Raw genomic sequence first — 20,141 nt, 5'->3', positions numbered from 1 at the left:
CTTTCTCATGAAGGTCAAAGAGCTCTGCTGCTGCTCTCAGCAGTGAGAGCAATCCAACTACAAGTGTTTCCATCAGTACAGCCTTGCTTCATGCCTACTTTAACCGGAATCTCCAACATATACATATCTTCCTATGAGCAAGTATTTATCCATACTTTATACCTATTGGCTATATAGAGTTGCCAAACATCAAATAATCATTTGCTCCCAGCTTTTGCTTTACACAAGTCAATTTCAAAATAGAAGTTTTCATTTCTCAAATATACACTTGCTTCCCAAGCAACTCAGTAAGTAGACGACAGCCAACAACATGCAACCATGAGGTATACTTTAAGTAATGGTAGTAAATTTTTGAAAGACGAGGAAAAATATATGTATTTTTAATGTATACATATATACCATATAAAATTTAATTTTTATTTTTTTTATTTCTTAGTCAATATAATAATTTATAATAATACACAAGAATTCTATTTTTATACACAGAGATATATAAATTTTAAACAAAGACAAATCACAGTTTATCTGCACTTGCACCTTTTCTATTTATTAAAGCGAGGCAACATAGATTGTTTACTATGGAAAGAAATTTGTTGGTGACACTGAGAAAGATCTAAATTGTTCAAGGATAGGCCTACCACTATTCAGATGTCACCAGGCTAAAGCTATTTATTCAATCAAGATACAGTATGATTTTAAAGCTTTGCAGAAAAGGGAAAATACGAGATCATAACAATGTAAGATCGCCTTCGCTGTAACAGTCTGAAGAMAGACAGTTGAGCATTCTGTCATATAAACAAAACCACATTCCTTCCTCACTTTTCAAACCAACACACCACTGGTTTTCATTAGCAAAAGCACCTGACATTATTTTCCTTCGTCAATAGAAATTAGATGTTGCAAGGAATCTTAGAGAGAGAAAACTTTGCACACTTTCTTTTCAATATTCAAGCAAAAAAAGCAAGACATAAATGTCTGATCACAGTGAGCTTTATCTGAAACAGGAGTAGTGACAGCCAAACAGAATAAAAGCAACAAGGTATATGGCCCAGCTCTGGAAGGGAAAAAATGCAAAGAATGCCTGCTCCTGCTTACACAGGTTTGATTGTTTTCTGTATTATCATTTGAGCATCATGGAAAAACAGATTTCAGCTGTTAAAGTAAATGAAAAATAATCTCAAAATAACCTTAAAAAGAAGTAAAAAAAACATAGTGAAAACACAAAGGAACTAGCAGCTGCAACACAAAATGGAAGAGTTTCAGTCATCTGTTGGAAAGCAGCAAATATGTCCAGAAAGATTCTCTACATTCAAAACATCTCAGGTGGCTCTTTCATGCTCTAGTGCAAATAGCAGCCAAAGACAACTTTGGGAAAAAATTSAAATAAATTAAACCCAAAGCAGGTATTAAATATAACAAATCTGAGGCGAAAGTTTCGTAAGAGTCCGATTTTATCTCCAATATTGTTTATCACTGCATTAAAATAATACACTTTCAGCACTGAAATCAATTTCAAACTTGGCAAGACCTAACTACTRTATTAAAGTTCTGGAAAAGTGAGGGAAAAAAAGTCCACAAAGGACTCTACTAGGCATGAATACCTGAAAAAGAGAATCAGGAAAAAAAATAAATTCTTTCAAGATAGATAATTAAAAATGTAAGATAACTTACTTTTTCTGCAGTTTTCTGGTTTTTTCTGCCTGACCTCCAAGTTTGCTGAGACCTAATGCATCCTGAGAAGAACTATCTGCTTCTCCCATACCAACTACAAAAAAAAAAAACACAAAAACACACCAACTTTGTATCTTCAAGTTTGGCCACACAGTTACAATTCAAAAACCACTACTGAACTCCAAAAGAGAAATATTCAACCCTTTGTAATGTTACTGATCAGAAATATACACTTTGATTTTATCAGGAAATCTCCTTCCATTTAAGTGGCACAGAAACCACCACCACAACAAAGCTTTCTCTCCATCAGATATGCCCATAAAACAGCACTTAAACACACACAGCAGTTAGAACTTGTAAAAAGGACCATCCTAGAGAAGTGTATGTGCTGAGAATTGTTTTTTCTTAACATTTATTATAATCATACTCTTGCTCCTATACTCGCTTGGTTATCATAGCCAAGGGGTGGCTATGATAACAGCTAATAATGAATAGTTATTCAGATACTACATCAAACCAACCACAACAGAGATCCATCCCCACTAGAAGAACAGAGAAAGCAATGACATTGCAGGGAGTAGTAGGAGCAGGGGCAGAGAGGAGGAAAAGGAACAAGGAAACTACAAATACTCCTCTCCTACGCAGTTTTCCGCTCATACTCTAGTCTTGATGGCAAAACCTATATGGAAAAGATGAGTTTTACTACAGATTGCTGTCAGGACACCTCCACAACATATCATATATAAGCTTTTAATTTGGAAAGTGATRTGATGTGAATGCTTTGCTGGCAATTCCAGGCAGTGATCCTACCAAATTTTGACTGGAATATTCATAAAAGATTATGAAATGTGTATCAGTTTTAAATAAATATGCTAAATAGATACAKGGACTAAATAGATATAATTCATCATTATTAAATACAATAGTCACTGTATTTACAATAGTTACAGATACAATAGTCACAACAGAACTAATGATTTGGATAATCTTGGGGTTATCTATCTCAAAAGATGCCAGTTTTCTACCTCCATTTCAGATGTGTAGCTTCATTTCATTTGATTTGGATTATACCACTAACAAAACACACAGAAGTTATAAAATCTATAGGAAGGCTTAACTGTAAGACTTCCAYGGTTAAGTGTTTATAAAACAGAGCGCAGTGATGACAGAACCCATTTAGAAGCCAAAGCTTCCAGGCTCATACATCACTACATTTTCTAGTTGAACTAATACTTACTAAAAAAAAAAGCGCATAAAAATACAAAAATTTTATTTTCTAACAAAACTTTAAGACAAATTTTCTAAAGAAAAAAAATTAAAGAAAGTATTCATAGGCCTTATTAACACAAAGGGCACACTRCCTCATCATCTTCATAGTAACTGATGACTACTAGTCCTAGAATTAGAACTGCAAATTCGCTATGTGTTGTTACATGTTTTATTGACCTCTAACCTGGAAAAAATCATGCTCACTTAATGGGTGGTATTTCACTGCATGAGTTACTGAAAGTGCCACCTCCATTGCTGCATCACATCAAGCCAAACTTGGAAAATCCCAATGATGACTTCCCATTTTAAACAGGTGTGCTTCTGGGTTACAAAGTTTATTTGTGGATAAAAAAAAAATTGTCACTAGCCACGCTGTCAATCTTGAGGAGTGGATTATTTCAATAGTGCAATGACTTGCAATGGAAATAGCCACTATTTATTTTTCAGCAAGTGATAAAGATTGTTATGACCAAAAACCAGGCAGCTTACTAGCAAGAGACAGACCTCTCAGAAAATCCAAAGCAACCAACTTTATCTTCATACTACATTGTTAGCTGCACTAATTTTCACAGTCCTCTCTATAGAGGAATCTTGTTGCAACACATATATGCTAGTGGAAAATGACCTGGTATGGCCTTTCAGCAGTACCTGCTGTGCAAGTGATGAAGCTGTGTGTTAAAGTGATTTGTCTTTCTGAAGTCTGCCTAGGACACATTTACCTTGTCCAAATGGTGTACAACATAGAATTTAGCATAAAGGATAGTTAGTATGTAGTAAATGCACACTAATTTACATTATTTGTGATAGCAAATGGTTTCTGACCATAACTTTTCAAGTCCAATTCTCAGATAACATTTGACAGTTCTTCACCAGTATTCTCATTTATTACGCAACTCACTTATCTGTCTTGTTCATGTTGTCTTGGAAATATGATTCTTTGTTTATGGGATGTGTTCATTACTAGTGGTAATTGCTAGGAACCAAATGGCACTACAACCAAAATGGATGCAACAGCACTTTTACCCTAGTATTTTTTTGCTGATTTATACTAATACCTGAAAAATTCATCCTGCTAGCAAGGTCACATCTGAGTTCCAGCACATATAACAAATGTCTTCAAGTGTGCAGCTTCTGTTATTAATACACTAATAGTTTCCATAAATATAGTCACCTGGCTACTGGAGGCGTTAAACTGCTTTGGAAGCATCAACCAACCAAAGCTGGCCTATATTAGAATGCAGACAGTTGCAAACCAACCTAAGAAGTATCAGCTTTTTTTTTCATTATTATTTAAAAGGGCTTGGAACCTTGAGCTAGTTTTTCTGTTAAAAGAAACACCATTTTTAATTTTAGAAATTCCACCATATTAGTTATGCTGCTAGCTTTATCCATCATTTTGCTGTGGCAAGCATTACAAAGTTTTTATTTGCCCTTCCAGTTCTGTTACATTCCATTTCAAAACCAATTTCCATACTTTCAAAATCTACCTCTTTATGATTACAAATCAACACTGTTTTTTTTTTTCTGTTTAGTTACTGCTAACCGTTGGCTGAGTCACACACTCTTGCAAGACCTGTTTCAGTTCAGTATTTACTGAAAGGCCTCAGGTCACTTTTGGGCATAAAGATGGGCAGGAACTATCTCCTGCAAAGCCAGACTAGTAATAAAAGCAACAGATAGGACTTAGCTTTCTTTTCCTGACTCAGGTCCAAGAAGTAAACTATGGCCTTCAGTCTCCATCATGTTGAYGGATCAGTGTAATGAACTCCATAACATAATGACTCTTAATTATGAAAATCAGAGATGAGTGAACTACTAAGTACTGATATGCAAGAAAACAAATTTGGCGCTCAGCCTTTTTCCTGATGGACCCACGTGCCTGTCTACTGAATTGTCTCAGCTTTGATGCTCCAGCAGGAGCATCTTTATATTATATACAAAAATTATCTATTTTTATATTTAAAATCTATTTCTATACAGGCAGTGATGGCAATGAGACTAACACAATYGAACTCTGTCTTCCTGATGGATGCATGAAGAAAGGTCTACTAAATACCAGAGTAGAAGATAGCAAAAAACAGCATGCTGAACTTATGCACTAYAGTCATAAAAGGACCTACCAGAAAACTTAGTATCACTAGTTTGGAAAAAATGCTGCACATCAGCATCAAAATAATCATACACACATATATGGAAATATACATCCTAAAAATCATATTCTCTCTAAATGCTGATAAAGATAAAGCAAACCAACCTTGTCCCAATGTGTCTTTGCTGGTTTGTCCAGGTCGTCCCTTTTCTTTCTTGCCAAACAAGCGGCCAATAGAGGATTTGATTCCCTTCTTTTTGGGGGCCTTATGAAGGGAATCTTGGCTACTATTGCTGCTACTAGGATTACTTGCTTGCCCRTCTTGTGAGCCTGTTGAACTTCACAAAAAGAAAAGTCATAAAGGAGCACGTGCACAGTAACATAGGAAAGACAGCTTCTGCTTTTGTGCAAACTAATGAAAACTCAAACTCACTAACGACATCTATTTTCAGTTTTTAATGAGTCACATGGAAAGAAATAGATCTATTAAGATGTGTCATTATAGAGAATAAATAATGTAAACTAAATCATSCAATAAAAAGGAATAGAATATATACTACAAGGACTTGCACATGTATCTTACTTTTTAAAAGTAATAAGTACTTTAAGTACACTTCAGAAAGTCCAACGCTTATAAACCCTTATAAATTGAGACAGGTGAAGTTTAAAATTCTTGAGTAGAATCCATCCCAGTTTCTTACTCTGAAAACAGCATACGCCAATTGAAAATGATGAAAATTTTGTAAYTTTTCCCTACATTTATAGCCTAGGAAACTTCAGAAAGGAAACTAAAATTTTTCTCTTTTGTTTTTAAAATATGAAGTAAATTTCACACAGAATTCTGGTACCAGAYGAATTCACATAAAGCCAACTTTCAACTATGAACAAAATCTGTACTATTTACGCTACATACTTACTCATTTATGTGTTCACATTTTTCACTGTTAAGATGCATTTCAATATCTCTGTTAAAACTCCTTTAAACTCAATAGCTTTGCTGCCRAAGTATTTTAGTCTGATAATCTGAAATACCAGTTAAGTTACTGGTAGGTATCACTCTTTGCAGCTACTTACTTTCTTACGTCTCTGATATCTTCATGGCTCACTGTATGCAGAGCGCCTTTCTGGACTCTGTCCAAACGTAAAGATCGAGGTGAGGATGGTGGTGATGTCTCACATTTTATTGTRGTTTTATCATCTCGTACCTCTTCTCTAGAAGCTGGAGACTAATGATAAATGAATGAAAACTTGAGAATTTGGTTGCAATATGCTAAAACATGATTCTAGTATCAATGTTACACAAAAGATTAAAAGGAAAAATTATCATTTCAGTGGGAAAGGCCTCTTTTGTCCCTTCTTATTCTGGAGCTGCATATTTTACCTCTGAATTCTTTCTAAGTTTCCTGTTACCTCTCTYGAAAAACTAAAAGATTTCAGTCTTAACTAAAAAAATGAGCAAGCAGCAGTCGTCCTTTACTCATACATAGGACTAAGAACTAAAGTAATTTCATCAGCTCTGTAAAGTCTCYTCTGTTAAGCATTAGATGCTTTATATTCTTAACATCTAACAGCATATAATCTTGCTCTATTATAGGGTAATCCTCCAAACACTTTCTCATATTCTCCTGTTTTCCATTTATGAGTTAATGGTCAGGAAAGGAAAAGAAGAGGCATGCTAGTAAATAAGCTGAAAATTTTTACCTTTCTACGGTGTTTCCTTAAATCACTAGGCTGACAGATGCATGCAAAGAAAAGAAATTTAGAAGATCTATATTTATTGTAAGCTGTAGACAAATTCAAGCCACTAGCACAGACAAAATATATTCAAGACACTGGAACAACAACAGCTATGGCACAGAAAAAGATGCACATTAAAAAGTAAGATTCAAATGACAAAATATCACATACACGAGAGAGAGAAAGTGAGAGAGAAAGAGAAAGCGAGAGAATCAGTAAAGTACATGTGGAAGTGAGGTGCTGTTTTTCAAAAGCAAAATTTCCAGTTTCGTGTCAAGGACTCCTCTTGAACATAACATAAACTGCAGTTATTGCAGGCAAGTTTAGTGTGTGGTCTGCATTACACCTGTCTTTTCATATCTTGGTCATTTTTGCAGTTTTGTTTCCTACACAGCACAAAAAGCTGATATACTGTAGTAACTCCAAAATAGAGTGCAAGCAGTAGTTCACTTCCATACAGTAATTGTTTTCTATTGTGCTTCACAGAATCACAGAATGGTTGAGGTTGGAAGAGACCTCTGGAGATCATCTAGTCCAACCTTCCTGCTCAAAAGCTAGGTCACCGAGCACTTTGCACAGAATCATGTGCTTGACCTCYGATATATGACTAGAACTAGTATAATGATTTTTGTTTAATGTAGAAAAGGCCAAATGATTCCTTCTTATGGTTAAAAAGAAGGGAAAATACCTTTTTCAGTATACATATATATTCATTTTGTAAAGTCTGCAAGATATTTAAACACTCTTATGAGAGATTGAAATGAGACCAGTCAGTATTTTACAGTACATCTACAATATTAGTGTTTGACAGTATCCYTCATCTACTGATTGATATAGCACAGGCATGATGCAAGTGCAGTAACCCAAGACAATAAAGTGTGGTAAGTATGACACTACATGCACAACTATAAGTATGGTTTTTAAATGCATATGCAATTCTGGAGACAAAAAAAGATATATAGGACTACGTTAGAGGACGAGCTTTTCCTAGAAAGTGCTTGCAAATCTAACATGCTAAAAAGTATTTAGGTTTGCTTAACACTTGAGGAAAAATAAAAATAGCTGAAAGCTTGTATTTTGTTTTTACAAATAGATATACATATATAAAATATCTCCTAGAAGGATTATTTTTTCTAAGTAGTTATATGAATGTCAGAGAATGGATCCATCTTTCTCTACTCACTGAAGTACTAGCCCGAGCTGCTACTAGGTCAAATATTAAGTCTAACAGATATTTCTTCCACCTAAAAGTCTCAAGAGGCTAAAACAAGGTACTAGCATTAATTACTATTAAAAAGAACTGCGATATAAAACATTCAATCTTCAAAATTAATGCAAAACARTAAGATATGTAGATCACTTCTTAAMTGAATATTCAGTGGAATAGTGGACTGCTAAAAATAAACTCTATATCAATGTGTTTTACTGATGTTTAAACTAGAGGGAGCAACTGGCTGCTGTACCAGTTTGGGAAGGAAACATTCTTCTAGGAAGAGGAAGTAGAAAAGAGCAAGACCAGAACAGCAAAAGGAGTATCTAGGCATGAGATACCAACCACATAACAACTTAGGTTTTGAACTTTTTTTTTAATACATGATTATGACTATAGCTTATACTTCTTAGAGAATGTGAAAGACAGCAGTAGAGAAACCTAGAGAGACTAAAAACACAGCTGAGTAAGAAAAGAAGGGGAAAAAAAWTAAATTATACCTCCCCTTTCATAAAGAAAAGGAACACCATCTTCTGGTAAATTAAAATCAATGGATACTTACTAGCGTCATGATACCTAGCCTGTCCACTTCCCGAGCTGGACTGTGTGGGATCCGCCTTGGGGTAGAGCGGCCACTGCCAGGAGGTGAAGACCCAGCAAGGGAACCAGTTGCATATGGAGGAGGAATAGAGCTCATTGACCGAAAACGACCGTGGGTGTCCAAGCTTCCACTACCTACTCTGCTTTCAATTTCCTCTGCCCGTTGTTCTGTATTTTCCTTTTCTTCTTGTATAAGTCTAAAAGGAAAGTCCAAAAGAACACGACAGTCAATCACCACAGAGAGGATAGCTGACCCAGGCATAATAAAAAACCCCCAAATGATAACACCCCCCCCWCAATACTTACAAGACAGAACAGCCACACTGAATCTTCTAATCCAATGAAGGAAAAAAAGGTAACAAATRTAACTGCTATTACCACTACACAGGGGGTTCTGTCAAACTAGTAATACACAATCCCTTCCACAAATGGGACTGAGGCTTTTAAGAGAGGAAAACAAAGCATTTTCTTAAACAAAGACCTGAAAAGCATAGGCACACAGGAACCTAAGGAAGGCAGCTTAGGTACAGAAGGCTGTTCTATTATTTTTAAGTATAGCAACACATTAAGTCTGAAAATATCTGGAATAATAGTAAAAATACATGGACAACAGACAAAAACTAGCAGTCCTCGCTAGACTTGCAACTGAAGAGCTACTGTCACAATGCATGTACTTCCACACACTTTTTTTCCACTGCAACATACCAGTGTTCCTTTCACAARGATTTTGTAAGGTTTAACTGGAAGGTGCTTTGTGCATCATTAAAGTATTTTTCCATACAAATGTCATATGACAAACATTTTACTATTAAATTAAAGCCTCTATTTCATCCACAAAAAGAAAAAAAACAGAAGTATTTCCAGAAGTATTCCATACATCTCAGCACTTCAAACTCTTATGAAACAGAGGCTATTTTGTTCCATGAAACTTAGGTGGCACATTGTAAAACCCAGAATAGGTACCCCAGGTATGATCAGTAGTGTAGCCAGTCCTAAGCAGCTAAGACTTAGCACATGCCAATGAAGTGCATAYTAGTATCTTGTACTTCCACATAACAGCTGTATCCACAACTACTGTCTGATATATAACTTTTTTCCCTCATATAAATTTAAAAGCACTTTACAAGTTGTCAGTACTATAAATTAACTACACTAACTATAGTACTATAAAYAAACATTCCTCTCTCCACCCAATGAAACTGAATGGACAAAGATATTTGCTTGTAACCACACACACACACACAAAATGGGTAGTCATTTTCAATTTCCAGCCTCACAGAAAATTGTAACAGCAGATAAACCATACCTAATCTCTTTGTTGATTGCATCCAACTGTTCCTGAAGCATCATGGCCAAAGTCTGAGCATCAGCCTGACCACTTGGTGACAGCAGATCAACTGAACTGAATATAGTCTCCCTATCATCCTCACCATCAGACACATCAACATCACTTTCAAATGCTTGTGCCACATTTGCCAATACACTTGCTTGCTGGGCTCGCTCCCAGTCTTGCTCATTCAGAGTCTGAACCTATTAGAATAGAATTGAAAATAAAATCAAGCTCAAATGGGAAAAATATGGCATTTTTTCTGTTTTTCAAGATGTTAAAAATAATTTTTTTAAAAGTCCACTTACATGCTGAATGTATCCATCAAGACAGCAATATGCAGAGAAATGTAAAAACAAAAGCTATAATGTAGAAAACTTTGCATCTTACAGTTAAGCAGAATTTAAAAATGGATAACACCAATGAATAAATGATAACATCACTTATCTTGGCCATATACACTCTAAGTTACTGCAGAATTTTGCTAACAAATCCAATGAAAATTTTGGAATCAACTTTATATAATGAGAACTTACATGTCCTGAAAGAGACTCTGAAATTGCTTGCAAAACAACAACATGTTAGATTAGTGAATGCAAGTTCAAATCTGAAAATGTACACACATAAGAATAAGATCATTTCAATTTGTATTTTACAAGCCTTTCATACTTAAAACAAATAGGACCTCAAAATCCCAACTTTACAATTATTTGATAGTTAAAATGACCAGTAGCAGTGCATTAGTTAATGAAACAGGACATAAGCAAATCTTAAAAATATATTTTGATATATAAAATCTAGCAGTTTTGTTGCTGTGTACTTGTATTCCACAAATTCTTCTTGCAACAGATTAGGTTAATCCATTTTGCTTTGAAAGTTTTTGTTGCTGTTATTTTGTTTTACTGTTCTATTACCTTTGAAGGTTCATCTCTGAGAGCTGCCAAACGCCCTTTCTGGGGACGCCTTAACACTGATGAGGTGCCATAGGAGTCTGTATGACTGTCAGCCACAGATGAAGATGTCATAGGGTATCTGAAATCTGGTACACTACCCAAATGTGGTCGGCTAAAACATGAAGAAATACTTTATCCTTAGCGATGAGGAGAAGGGGAAGGAAAAAACAAACACCAAGAAACCCCAAAAAATCCAAACTCTTCCTATTATCCTACCAGTTCTGCCTTTTTTTTTTTTTTTTTTTTTTTTTTAAGTAGTATAACTTTTGCTACAGCTAGCAAAAATATGTATAACAAAAATTATGTTCAGCAAGACGACTTGGAAGCAATTAGAAAAAACCGCATTGCAATTAAGTACCAGTACCTATGATGAAGTGATGTGGCTCTGAGTCTCACTTGGTCATTTTCAGCCCTTAATGCTTCAACATTTAGCATAAGTTGATCCTGTAAAAAATATAYATAARTATATAAAAATAGGCTTTTTAAAAAGCCTATCAAATATTTTAAACTATTATTTAGTCCTTTATTCTCATTTCTATAGAGCTCAGAACTAACTGATTTTAAATGCTATCCTTTGACAACGTAAAACCTAAAAATTATTTTTGCTACACACTACAGCACCATCACAGAAAGGCATCCAAGGATAATTCCGTTCTCTCTCTACACCGTTAATCTAGGTAATGATATATACTTTAAATAAAACTACTGAACAAAATTCACACATTACTTACTACAATTAAGTGAGTATATTTAATAAGAAACAAGATTTTTYAAGCTTTATGCATAACAGGTCCTAAATGCATCCACTTTTCTGATGTGWTCTAGAGATTTGGAATTTAACAACAAAACAGTTTAATGAATAAGCATCAAAAAACCGAGAGGCACTTGATAGGGTATATAAGCAAAAACACCAAGAATTTASTAAAAATAAGCTTTTTTTAAAACAAACTATGCAATGTAAAGTTTTATGGGACACCTCAAACCTGTTCCTGCTATGTTGCAATAGGGCAATTATTTTCCAATATAATGATACAGTAATGTACATTATACCTTTTCATGCTGAAGTTCCTCTATTTGTTTTTTCGCATTTTCAATTTCTCGAAGAAGAGAATTCTAAAACAAAATGTATTGCAAATTATATTACTCAAAGTTTACATTTATCTTAACCATAAGCAAGGTGAGCATCATCAAATTTCAGTCATGCCATACATATGTATCTTAAGTCACGGATATCTTACTAYGGTGTGCTTACAGCCATTTCTCTTTGATTATAGCTAATTATKCATTTATCCTTTCAGGTCTACTGCCCTTTAGCTCATTATTCTCCTTTTGACAAAAATCAGCAAACGAGGCATAATTAAGACGCAGTTAAAGTAATTCAAATGCATTCACTGAGTGACTACTAAGACATCATTGTCTAGCACCATGTTTTCCCATTGCTTTGATTTGCCTAAACTAGAACAATAATATCTCAGACAGAGTACCTCCAAAACCTGACTTATTGTTCCTTACTAGCACTAGAACAGAGTTCTTTACAATTATATCAAGATAGCTCAATAACTCCAATAAAGGTATTTACAACTGCTACAGTCTTTTTTTTTTTTCAAACTGTTCTCAAACTCTAAGACTAAGAATCATCTGAGAGCTAAGAATCATATGACAACTACAATGATCAAACAGATTTCAAATACTGAATTTGACTGTAGTGCTACAAAACAAAAATTAGAGAGTCCCCTTCTACTAGGAAATTTATAAGCATCATTTTCTTTTCCCTCTGCATTGTTGCCAAAAAGTTCCATTAAACATATTTCCTGGAGTAATACCACTACCTGCACCTTAAGTCTGTAATAAAACTTCATATGCTAACAAACAAGTCACTCTGGGAAAAGAGTACAAGTGATCAAAAGAAAAAGTCTTAAAATTTTACACGTAAATTTATTCCCAATTTATCATCAAAATGAGCTGGATGTCATAGCAGGAATACTTTACTGGAAGCTGAAAATTACAGTGAAGGACCACTAAAATCTCATTATATTCATGAATGTAAATCCATATATAGGATTAGCGTTAACGCTAACTCCCCTACCCCTCAACCATTCCTCCAATATGTCATAAAAAAGAAAATGCAGTCACATCTGAAAYTGATTTTATAAAGATTGTTAGATCTGATTGATGTTACAATAARGTCCATAAAAATTCAGAAACATTAGGAGCAGCTAGTGCTCTTGGAAATAGCAACATTATTTAAAAACACAAGTCAGAAGCTTGCGAGCCTAGATGCCAGATGACAGGCATCTTAACGATTAACTCAAAGAACAAGAATTAGTAGGACTCACATTTGTTATACGCTACCCAATTTTTCCTCACCTCCTAATACACAAAAGCAGGAAGAAGAATGAACTAAATCTTTGTAATGGTTTGAAAYGAGGACAGCCCTAGAATTCTTGAAAGACATGTCAGATACCTGTCTAATGGTTCAGAGAAAAGAACTGAGTTGACATGAATCCAAGAGAAAGTAAACATCTATTAAAGTCTGGATAATTTGTTTCCATGACCTTAAAACAAAAGCCACACAGGCTTTTACTAAAAAATTTCCCAAGATCGTTTCACCCTGCTATATAAATTTTTTTTTTAACCAATAAAAAGCAGCTCAAAGTCAACAAAATACTATTATATGCACTGCTTTGTTTGATGCAGAATAAGGGAATCCTTAAAGATAAGCAAATGGCTTTTTCTTCCAGAAGATACATGAGGAACTAGATCCAAAAGCAGAACAAAAGAAAACCTATATACACATGGGACAGAACTGGAGAAGAGGGACAGAACTGGAGAAGAGGGACAGAACTGGAGAAGAGGGACAGAACTGGAGAAGAGGGACAGAACTGGAGAAGAGGGACAGAACTGTTACGGGGGAAGGATCCAAGATGTGAATTGATGATCAAGGGAACAGTCTCTGTATTCATATAACCTGCCTCAGAACAACCTACACAGGAGAAAGACAGGATACTTTCAACATACAAGAAACCCAGGATGACTCTGTGTAAGTGGCATAGACAAAAAGGAGTAGGAAACAAGAACTGTACTGAAAAGGCTGAAGTTTGAGTCCTAATACTTCAGACATATCTTACACTGGATGAGTTTACTCATGCAGTTTACACCAGTCAACTAGGAAAGGATAAAGCTTCTTAAAAGATGTCTTCTCAACACTGAAGAATCGTAACCAGGGAAAATCTCAAGAAAAGGAATTTTTAAAACATTTTTTCAAAATTCACATTAGAAATTTCCCTTTGCAGAAACTGTTCTATTAATAGAAATTTAGTATTTATTTACTACCATTACACAGACATCACAAAAATACAAAATTGCTAGAGAATGCTGAACATCTAATTAATGAACACACKGAAACATGACTTAAGGTTACCTTATCTTCCAAGGCAGCCATCCTTTCCTTGAGATGAAGCTGAAGCCTTTCATTGGATTCAGAGAGAAGCTTGTCAACAGTTTCTGACAAGCGCTTATTATGCTCTTCATTCATCTTCTCTCTCTGTCTAGCCTAAGATATATACGGAAACTTCAAAGTTKTATAAACAACTACAATTTATAAATAACTTACAATTTATAATGTCTATAAAGCGATGTCCAGGTTGTGAAAACAATTTTTTTTTTAATCCACATTTTTTTTTTTAGAGAAACCATTTTGCCTAAAGGATAAGAAATATTGCACATACTTTCACAAGTCTGTAAGAGAATATAAGGGACTCTTAAGATTTTAATAATTCAAGAGKTCAAAAATCAGAAGCTTCAAAGTCTAAGCTTATGTTTCATGATCCCACAGATYTCAAAATTAATTCCACTATTATAACCCATGAACCAATTTTTGCATGGTTAGTTAATAAAGAAAAATTTTTTTTCTCTTCAGAAAGCATGAATAGCAGTTACGTATTTCCAAACTTATTTCAAACTCTGGTTGTCAATTCACAGATTATTCTTAAGATTTAAGGTTGGCTGTGAAACAGTCTCAAATCTCTCAATCAGCAATCTTCCAGCTCAACCCAAATCATTCAGCCTRAACTCTAGCTTTATTTTAGAGACATAAAAACAAATTTGCTGCATGGTGGACCGCCATGGAAGGGATCAGATCCTTTCTTTTAGTTTTGTTTTTGTACCAAAAATATGTACAGTACCCTTTGCAGTTCTTGATTCTTTTCTTCTAGCTGGGCTTCCATCTGTCTGAGACGTTCTTCTATATTGCCATGTCTCTCCTCAGCCTGTCAATTAGAAAGCAAAACTAGAACTTGGTTTTTCTTACAGAAGGTTTCAAAATCGTAAAGAAAAGTTGATATATCATAAAGTATCTAACATGCTTTGCGCAAACTGCCATTTACAGTAACACACAGTGCAAAACAGATGCCCATTTACTATTGAAAGAACCTAGTGAGAGTTYATATTAAGTAATGAAATAATCCTCTCACTACTCTGTACTGTGAAACAACTATTATTTGCAAATGAGTTTTCAACAGTGAAAGTTCATTCAAACCCACAGCAGTATCAAAACTACAAAATCAAAACTAAATGCATTTTCAGCTTTTCTTCACTGGCCTAGACACTAACACCCTTTGTTATTAATCATGACCAAGCAGAAAGCAGCAAGCAGAAACAAGGACTAATATACAAATTCTACCTTCCTAAGCTTGGTGGTAAGCTCCAATACTTTAGCACCTTTAGCGGCAGAGTTCCCAGGAGACAAAAGGTCAGACTACAGAGCCAGTAAAGGACAGGAAAGATAATAAGGAAAGAAATGAAACTACGACTTAAGAACAAAACAACAAAAAAAGAAAGACATCCCACACTTCAAAAGGTTCATTTGTGATTACTATGTATTATTTTTTCAGACTTCATTATTTTGTTTGCACCTTCCAGAAAATCTTAAAATGACTACCATTACTTTACTCTCCCCCGCAACACACATTCCCCACTTGGTTAACCAAAGAAAAAAGATCAACTTCCCCTTCAGAAATAGTTATTGTTTTAGATACTAGGATTAAGTGAAATTTAATAAAAAGTAACAAAGTAATTCAGAGAGACATTTTTGTAGAGYTATGAAATGTAAAGTTCGTAACACTGAGTTAACAAAACACCTGCTCAGATTCTGAAGAGCAGAAGCTAATAAGGGTAACTCAYTACATTATCTTCATAGAGATGAACAGAAAGTACAGAAAACACGAAAAAACATTTTCTGACTTAGGAACAAACAAAAACCTGACAATAATGATAACAATAAGAGCCTATTTTTTGTAGTGGGATGCTATAGGAAAAAAAAAAAAACTTGAGCACAGCACCAAGCTGACCCACCTTTGAAAGCGCTGCAACTCTCTGTGCCAGCTCAGCTTCCACCTCCGGCAAAGTTTCAGCTTTTCTCAAAGTCTGCTGAAGCTTCTGCTCAGCCAGTTCCAGTCGTTCTTGCAACTGTCTATTCTTATCTTCACTCTACACAGGATTGTGATTAGCAGTATTTAGTGTTAAAATGGTAATTAATTTTCAAAGAGGAAGGGAAAGACACAGATTACAGGTCTACAGAAAGCAATTTTTCCAAAACAAGTGTCATAATCAAAAGATAGGGAATTTTACCCTTTGTCAGATGAGAAATTTTTTTTCTCTGCAAATTTTTACTGCATACAATTTTATGTATTCTGAAAGCAACTGCATCACTGAATAAACATAGTTGTGGTATGGGAAGCAATATAGAACAAGTGAATTTCCAGTGCCAAGGTCATGTTGAGACTTTGAGTTGCATCTAGGCACAAATTCCTTTGTATTTTAAATAACACTGCATGTTACTAAAATATTTGATCAGAGGGATTTTTTTGTTTATGTGGAAAGGTAGTGAGTTCAACACTCTTAAAAATTATGACTAAAAGGGTCTTATCATTGACTAATTGTTGTCTGGTTTCCTCTAGTTAGAAAATGATTAGCTAAATAACCATTTCTGGTTTGTAAAGTTGGACAATTTCATCTAACACACATRAGAAATTTCTTCCTTCAGTAAGGTAAGTTACTTGTATTATATGCTATAAAAATCACCTTTAAACTCCTTCACAAACCCTAGGCAACCTTATCCCAAAAGCAGTAAAATGCAAGACAGTCTAGTACTAGTGCTCCTTGCTAAGCTTCTCAGTTCACAAACAACTCTTTTCAACTTAAACCCATTATCTCAACAAGTCTTCTCTCCTARACATTTCTGTTTATCAGTTTTATTCTTAGATCACAAGCAACAAGCCAGGTGGGCATTCTATTATTCAGCTTCGCACAATTATGTTCTAACTCCATTTATTTCTGCTATCTTGAAGGCATATTAAGGTTCAGAAGAAACCTTGACTGCTATATGCAACAGATATGTGGGGAGAAGGGGAGAGACACTAGACAAACAAAAGCCAGGAACTTGTATGAGTTTCACACCAATGAGTTTCATACCAAACAGCAAAGATTTGGTAGAGCTACTGGAAGGCTGGATATACAACAGGAACAAATCTATTAATAAGGTTAATCACCTAGACTGAAAAAAGGAGAATTTGACAAGTAGACTTATTTTACTTCATGAGTAGTTTCAAATTATGCCACTGAACCATGCAAATGCAAAAAAGATACTAGTGCTTAACAAAAACAAAGCACAATACACAAACTAATCATGGCCAGGAACCAAGAGACACATAAGTAAAAATGAAGGTAATAAGGAGCTAAAACTTCAYCTTGGTTTCCAACCTCCATTTAAAAACATCTACATATTTTCAAATAATGAAAACCCTTTTCCTTTTCATGACATCCCATTTACCTACAATGAGCATCGTCTGAACCAAGCAAAACTAAGCCAAAATACACCTAAGGTCTGATGTATCAACCCAAGATCAATCAAAGAGCATATTCATGCCTACTACAGGCTTTACTTTCAACACAAATTCTAAAACTGTTTTAGTTAAGAATAATTCCCACACCTGAAACTAAAGATGTTTGGATACACTTATAACAAATTAAAAATCCATAACTAACATGGAAAACAGCCCTGCTGCAACATGATCTAGGTCACTAAAATGTACAAAATCACTTCCCCTCCCAGGACACACTCTCATACTCATTTTCAGGGTAAAAAACTCTCTACAAAGAACTCTACAATACATTCCCATACATTATAGATATATCTAGCTTCCTAAAACAGGACTGCTTAGTATAGTATAACATTAATTTTTTTGATTGATTTTATATTGAGGAGAATGCAATTTTGTAGGTTATTTCAAACTACAACCTGTCGATGCATGGAGTCTTTAGTGGCAATTTCATTTTCAAGTTTATCATTGAGGTCATGCACAGATGTAGCTTCACGTTGTGCTGCGAGGTAGCGTTTTTCAAGAGTTGTAATTCTCTCTTCCATGTCTTCCTTTTGGGCCATAGTCTACATAAGAGACAGAACAGAATTTAGTCACTAAGAGAGGTGATAATTATTTAGTAATTAACTTTWAAAAAAAAATCAGATATGCTGCAATTTATACAAATGACTTCTTAAAATTCACTGCTAAAACATAAACCACTGCCACCACCATTGCTACCACCCACCCCTAAAGCACACCAGACATGCTACTCATCTTCTCCGCAGCACAAACAGAGAAAATGTTTACTTCCTACGGACGGTCCAAGAKTTTTCCTAGATTTAACTAAACTCCCTTTCAGTTTAGTTTAATACTGTTTCCTGGAGTAGACAGCAAGACACTGGACCTTGGAGATCAGCGACSGATTGATAACAGGACTGCCAATCATACCACTAAAATTAAGGAGATTCCTCAACCACGTATATCTTTAAAATTAAWTTTTAACTTCATTAATAAACTCAAYGTTTATGATAAGACCAAGCATTTTTTCAAGAACATTCAAGTCTACAAGGATAAATTTCTAGCTTAATATATTCACATTAAGCATCTAGTTAATCATAAATTTTGCTTTCAGAATTACCTAAGTGACCGAAGTCTTTTAAAAGACAACTAGCACATTAAGTAAGTTTTTTTCCTCACTTTTCAAACCAAAAAAGTTTTAAAATACCAAGGGGCAACTAAGCGCTAATGTGACTGATAATTTTATAAAACAATTATATTTGGGACTGCCCAAATTTTGACAGTTTACTCCTCACCTCTCGTACATCTCTCTGTAACTTTGTATTCATTTCTTCAGATTTTATTAAGTCTTTTCTAGCTGTGTCAAGATCTTCTTCCAGCTCTGCTACTCTGCTAGACAAAGCAGTAAGACGTTCTTTCATTTGTGTCTGCTCTTTGTTTTGCTTATCTATGATGTCCTGGAGTTCAATCACTTTAGCAAGGTTTTCATCATGGCATAGTGAACCATCAGASGATCTCTATCAAACAAAAAAATGTCTTCAAATATTACATTTTAAATTTAAGAAACAAAAACTGTTACATGTATGAATACATCCTTCCCCCAAGATTTTTTTTTATTGTATAGACCACAAAAAGCGAAATTGTGATAAGAGACTTCTTAACTAAATCTTCACTCAAAGTCAGATACTTAAGTTTAGGCTTAAGACTCATATCAGCATTAAAAAAAAAAAAACGAACACCCCTATACCTTCCCATTTGTAGTTGGTGTGTTTTCTTGTTCATGATTTATATCCAGCATTCCATCTGTTAGTGTTTTTTTCTGATTGTTTTGCTCTTTCAGAATCATTAACTAAGAGAGAAAAGTTAATATGCATATATTATATGTGTATAATAAATTCCACTGCAAGGTATGTATTAACATTATATAGTACAGACTGTCAAAAAACTTATTCCATGACATCATCGCCTTCCAAAAATTCTTATTTTAAAGCCACAAAAACTCTTTCCCTCTCCCATCTCCTCCCCCCTCTTTCAAAGCAGACTAAGTTAAAATCAACTTTATCCCATTTGGTATCAATTAAAAATACAGAAGTCAAAGAAAATGAACTTTAATTGAATACATTAGTGTGTGCAAATATTGATTAACCACGTGTCCAAGCATACCTGAAAACTTTTTTTTAAAAGGAACCTACCTCTTTATGGGTAGTACCTAGTTCTTCTTCCAATAAGCTACATCTTTCAAGTGCTACTCGTAACCTCTCCCTTACCTGAAACAGAGTCCTTTTGAATCATTTGCAATCATTTAAATCAAAAAGAAATCAACTTCATGTATAGCCACTTCATCTTCCATTTTCAGATAACAAATGAAGCTTTATTTCTATTATACTAGGAAAACTATTCAGTCTTC

At 34.6% G+C, this 20,141-nt stretch overlaps 1 protein-coding gene across 5 annotated transcripts in view; it reads right to left on the bottom strand.

Annotated features, from left to right (window-relative positions):
- PPFIA1 (PPFI scaffold protein A1) overlaps positions 1-20,141 on the bottom strand; it is a 62,368-nt gene that overhangs the window by 18,046 nt on the left and 24,181 nt on the right. For all 5 annotated transcript variants that reach the window (XM_085300926.1, XM_085300928.1, XM_085300929.1 and 2 more), the window contains exons 5-19: positions 19,927-20,001; positions 19,482-19,583; positions 19,030-19,251; positions 18,154-18,300; positions 16,209-16,343; positions 15,041-15,124; positions 14,278-14,409; positions 11,907-11,969; positions 11,221-11,300; positions 10,818-10,968; positions 9,883-10,106; positions 8,539-8,773; positions 6,104-6,255; positions 5,195-5,367; positions 1,672-1,765 (exon numbers count right to left, since the gene is read on the bottom strand). In XM_085300926.1, coding sequence (XP_085157052.1) covers positions 1,672-1,765; positions 5,195-5,367; positions 6,104-6,255; positions 8,539-8,773; positions 9,883-10,106; positions 10,818-10,968; positions 11,221-11,300; positions 11,907-11,969; positions 14,278-14,409; positions 15,041-15,124; positions 16,209-16,343; positions 18,154-18,300; positions 19,030-19,251; positions 19,482-19,583; positions 19,927-20,001 — 2,069 coding nt within the window. The remainder of the gene's footprint in view (positions 1-1,671; positions 1,766-5,194; positions 5,368-6,103; positions 6,256-8,538; positions 8,774-9,882; positions 10,107-10,817; positions 10,969-11,220; positions 11,301-11,906; positions 11,970-14,277; positions 14,410-15,040; positions 15,125-16,208; positions 16,344-18,153; positions 18,301-19,029; positions 19,252-19,481; positions 19,584-19,926; positions 20,002-20,141) is intronic.

Source organism: Rhea americana, unplaced genomic scaffold (genome assembly GCF_003343005.1).
Source record: "Rhea americana isolate MKP2758 unplaced genomic scaffold, rheAme1 scaffold_17, whole genome shotgun sequence".
NCBI lineage: Eukaryota > Metazoa > Chordata > Aves > Rheiformes > Rheidae > Rhea > Rhea americana.
This window is presented reverse-complemented; position numbering and strand designations above follow the sequence as displayed.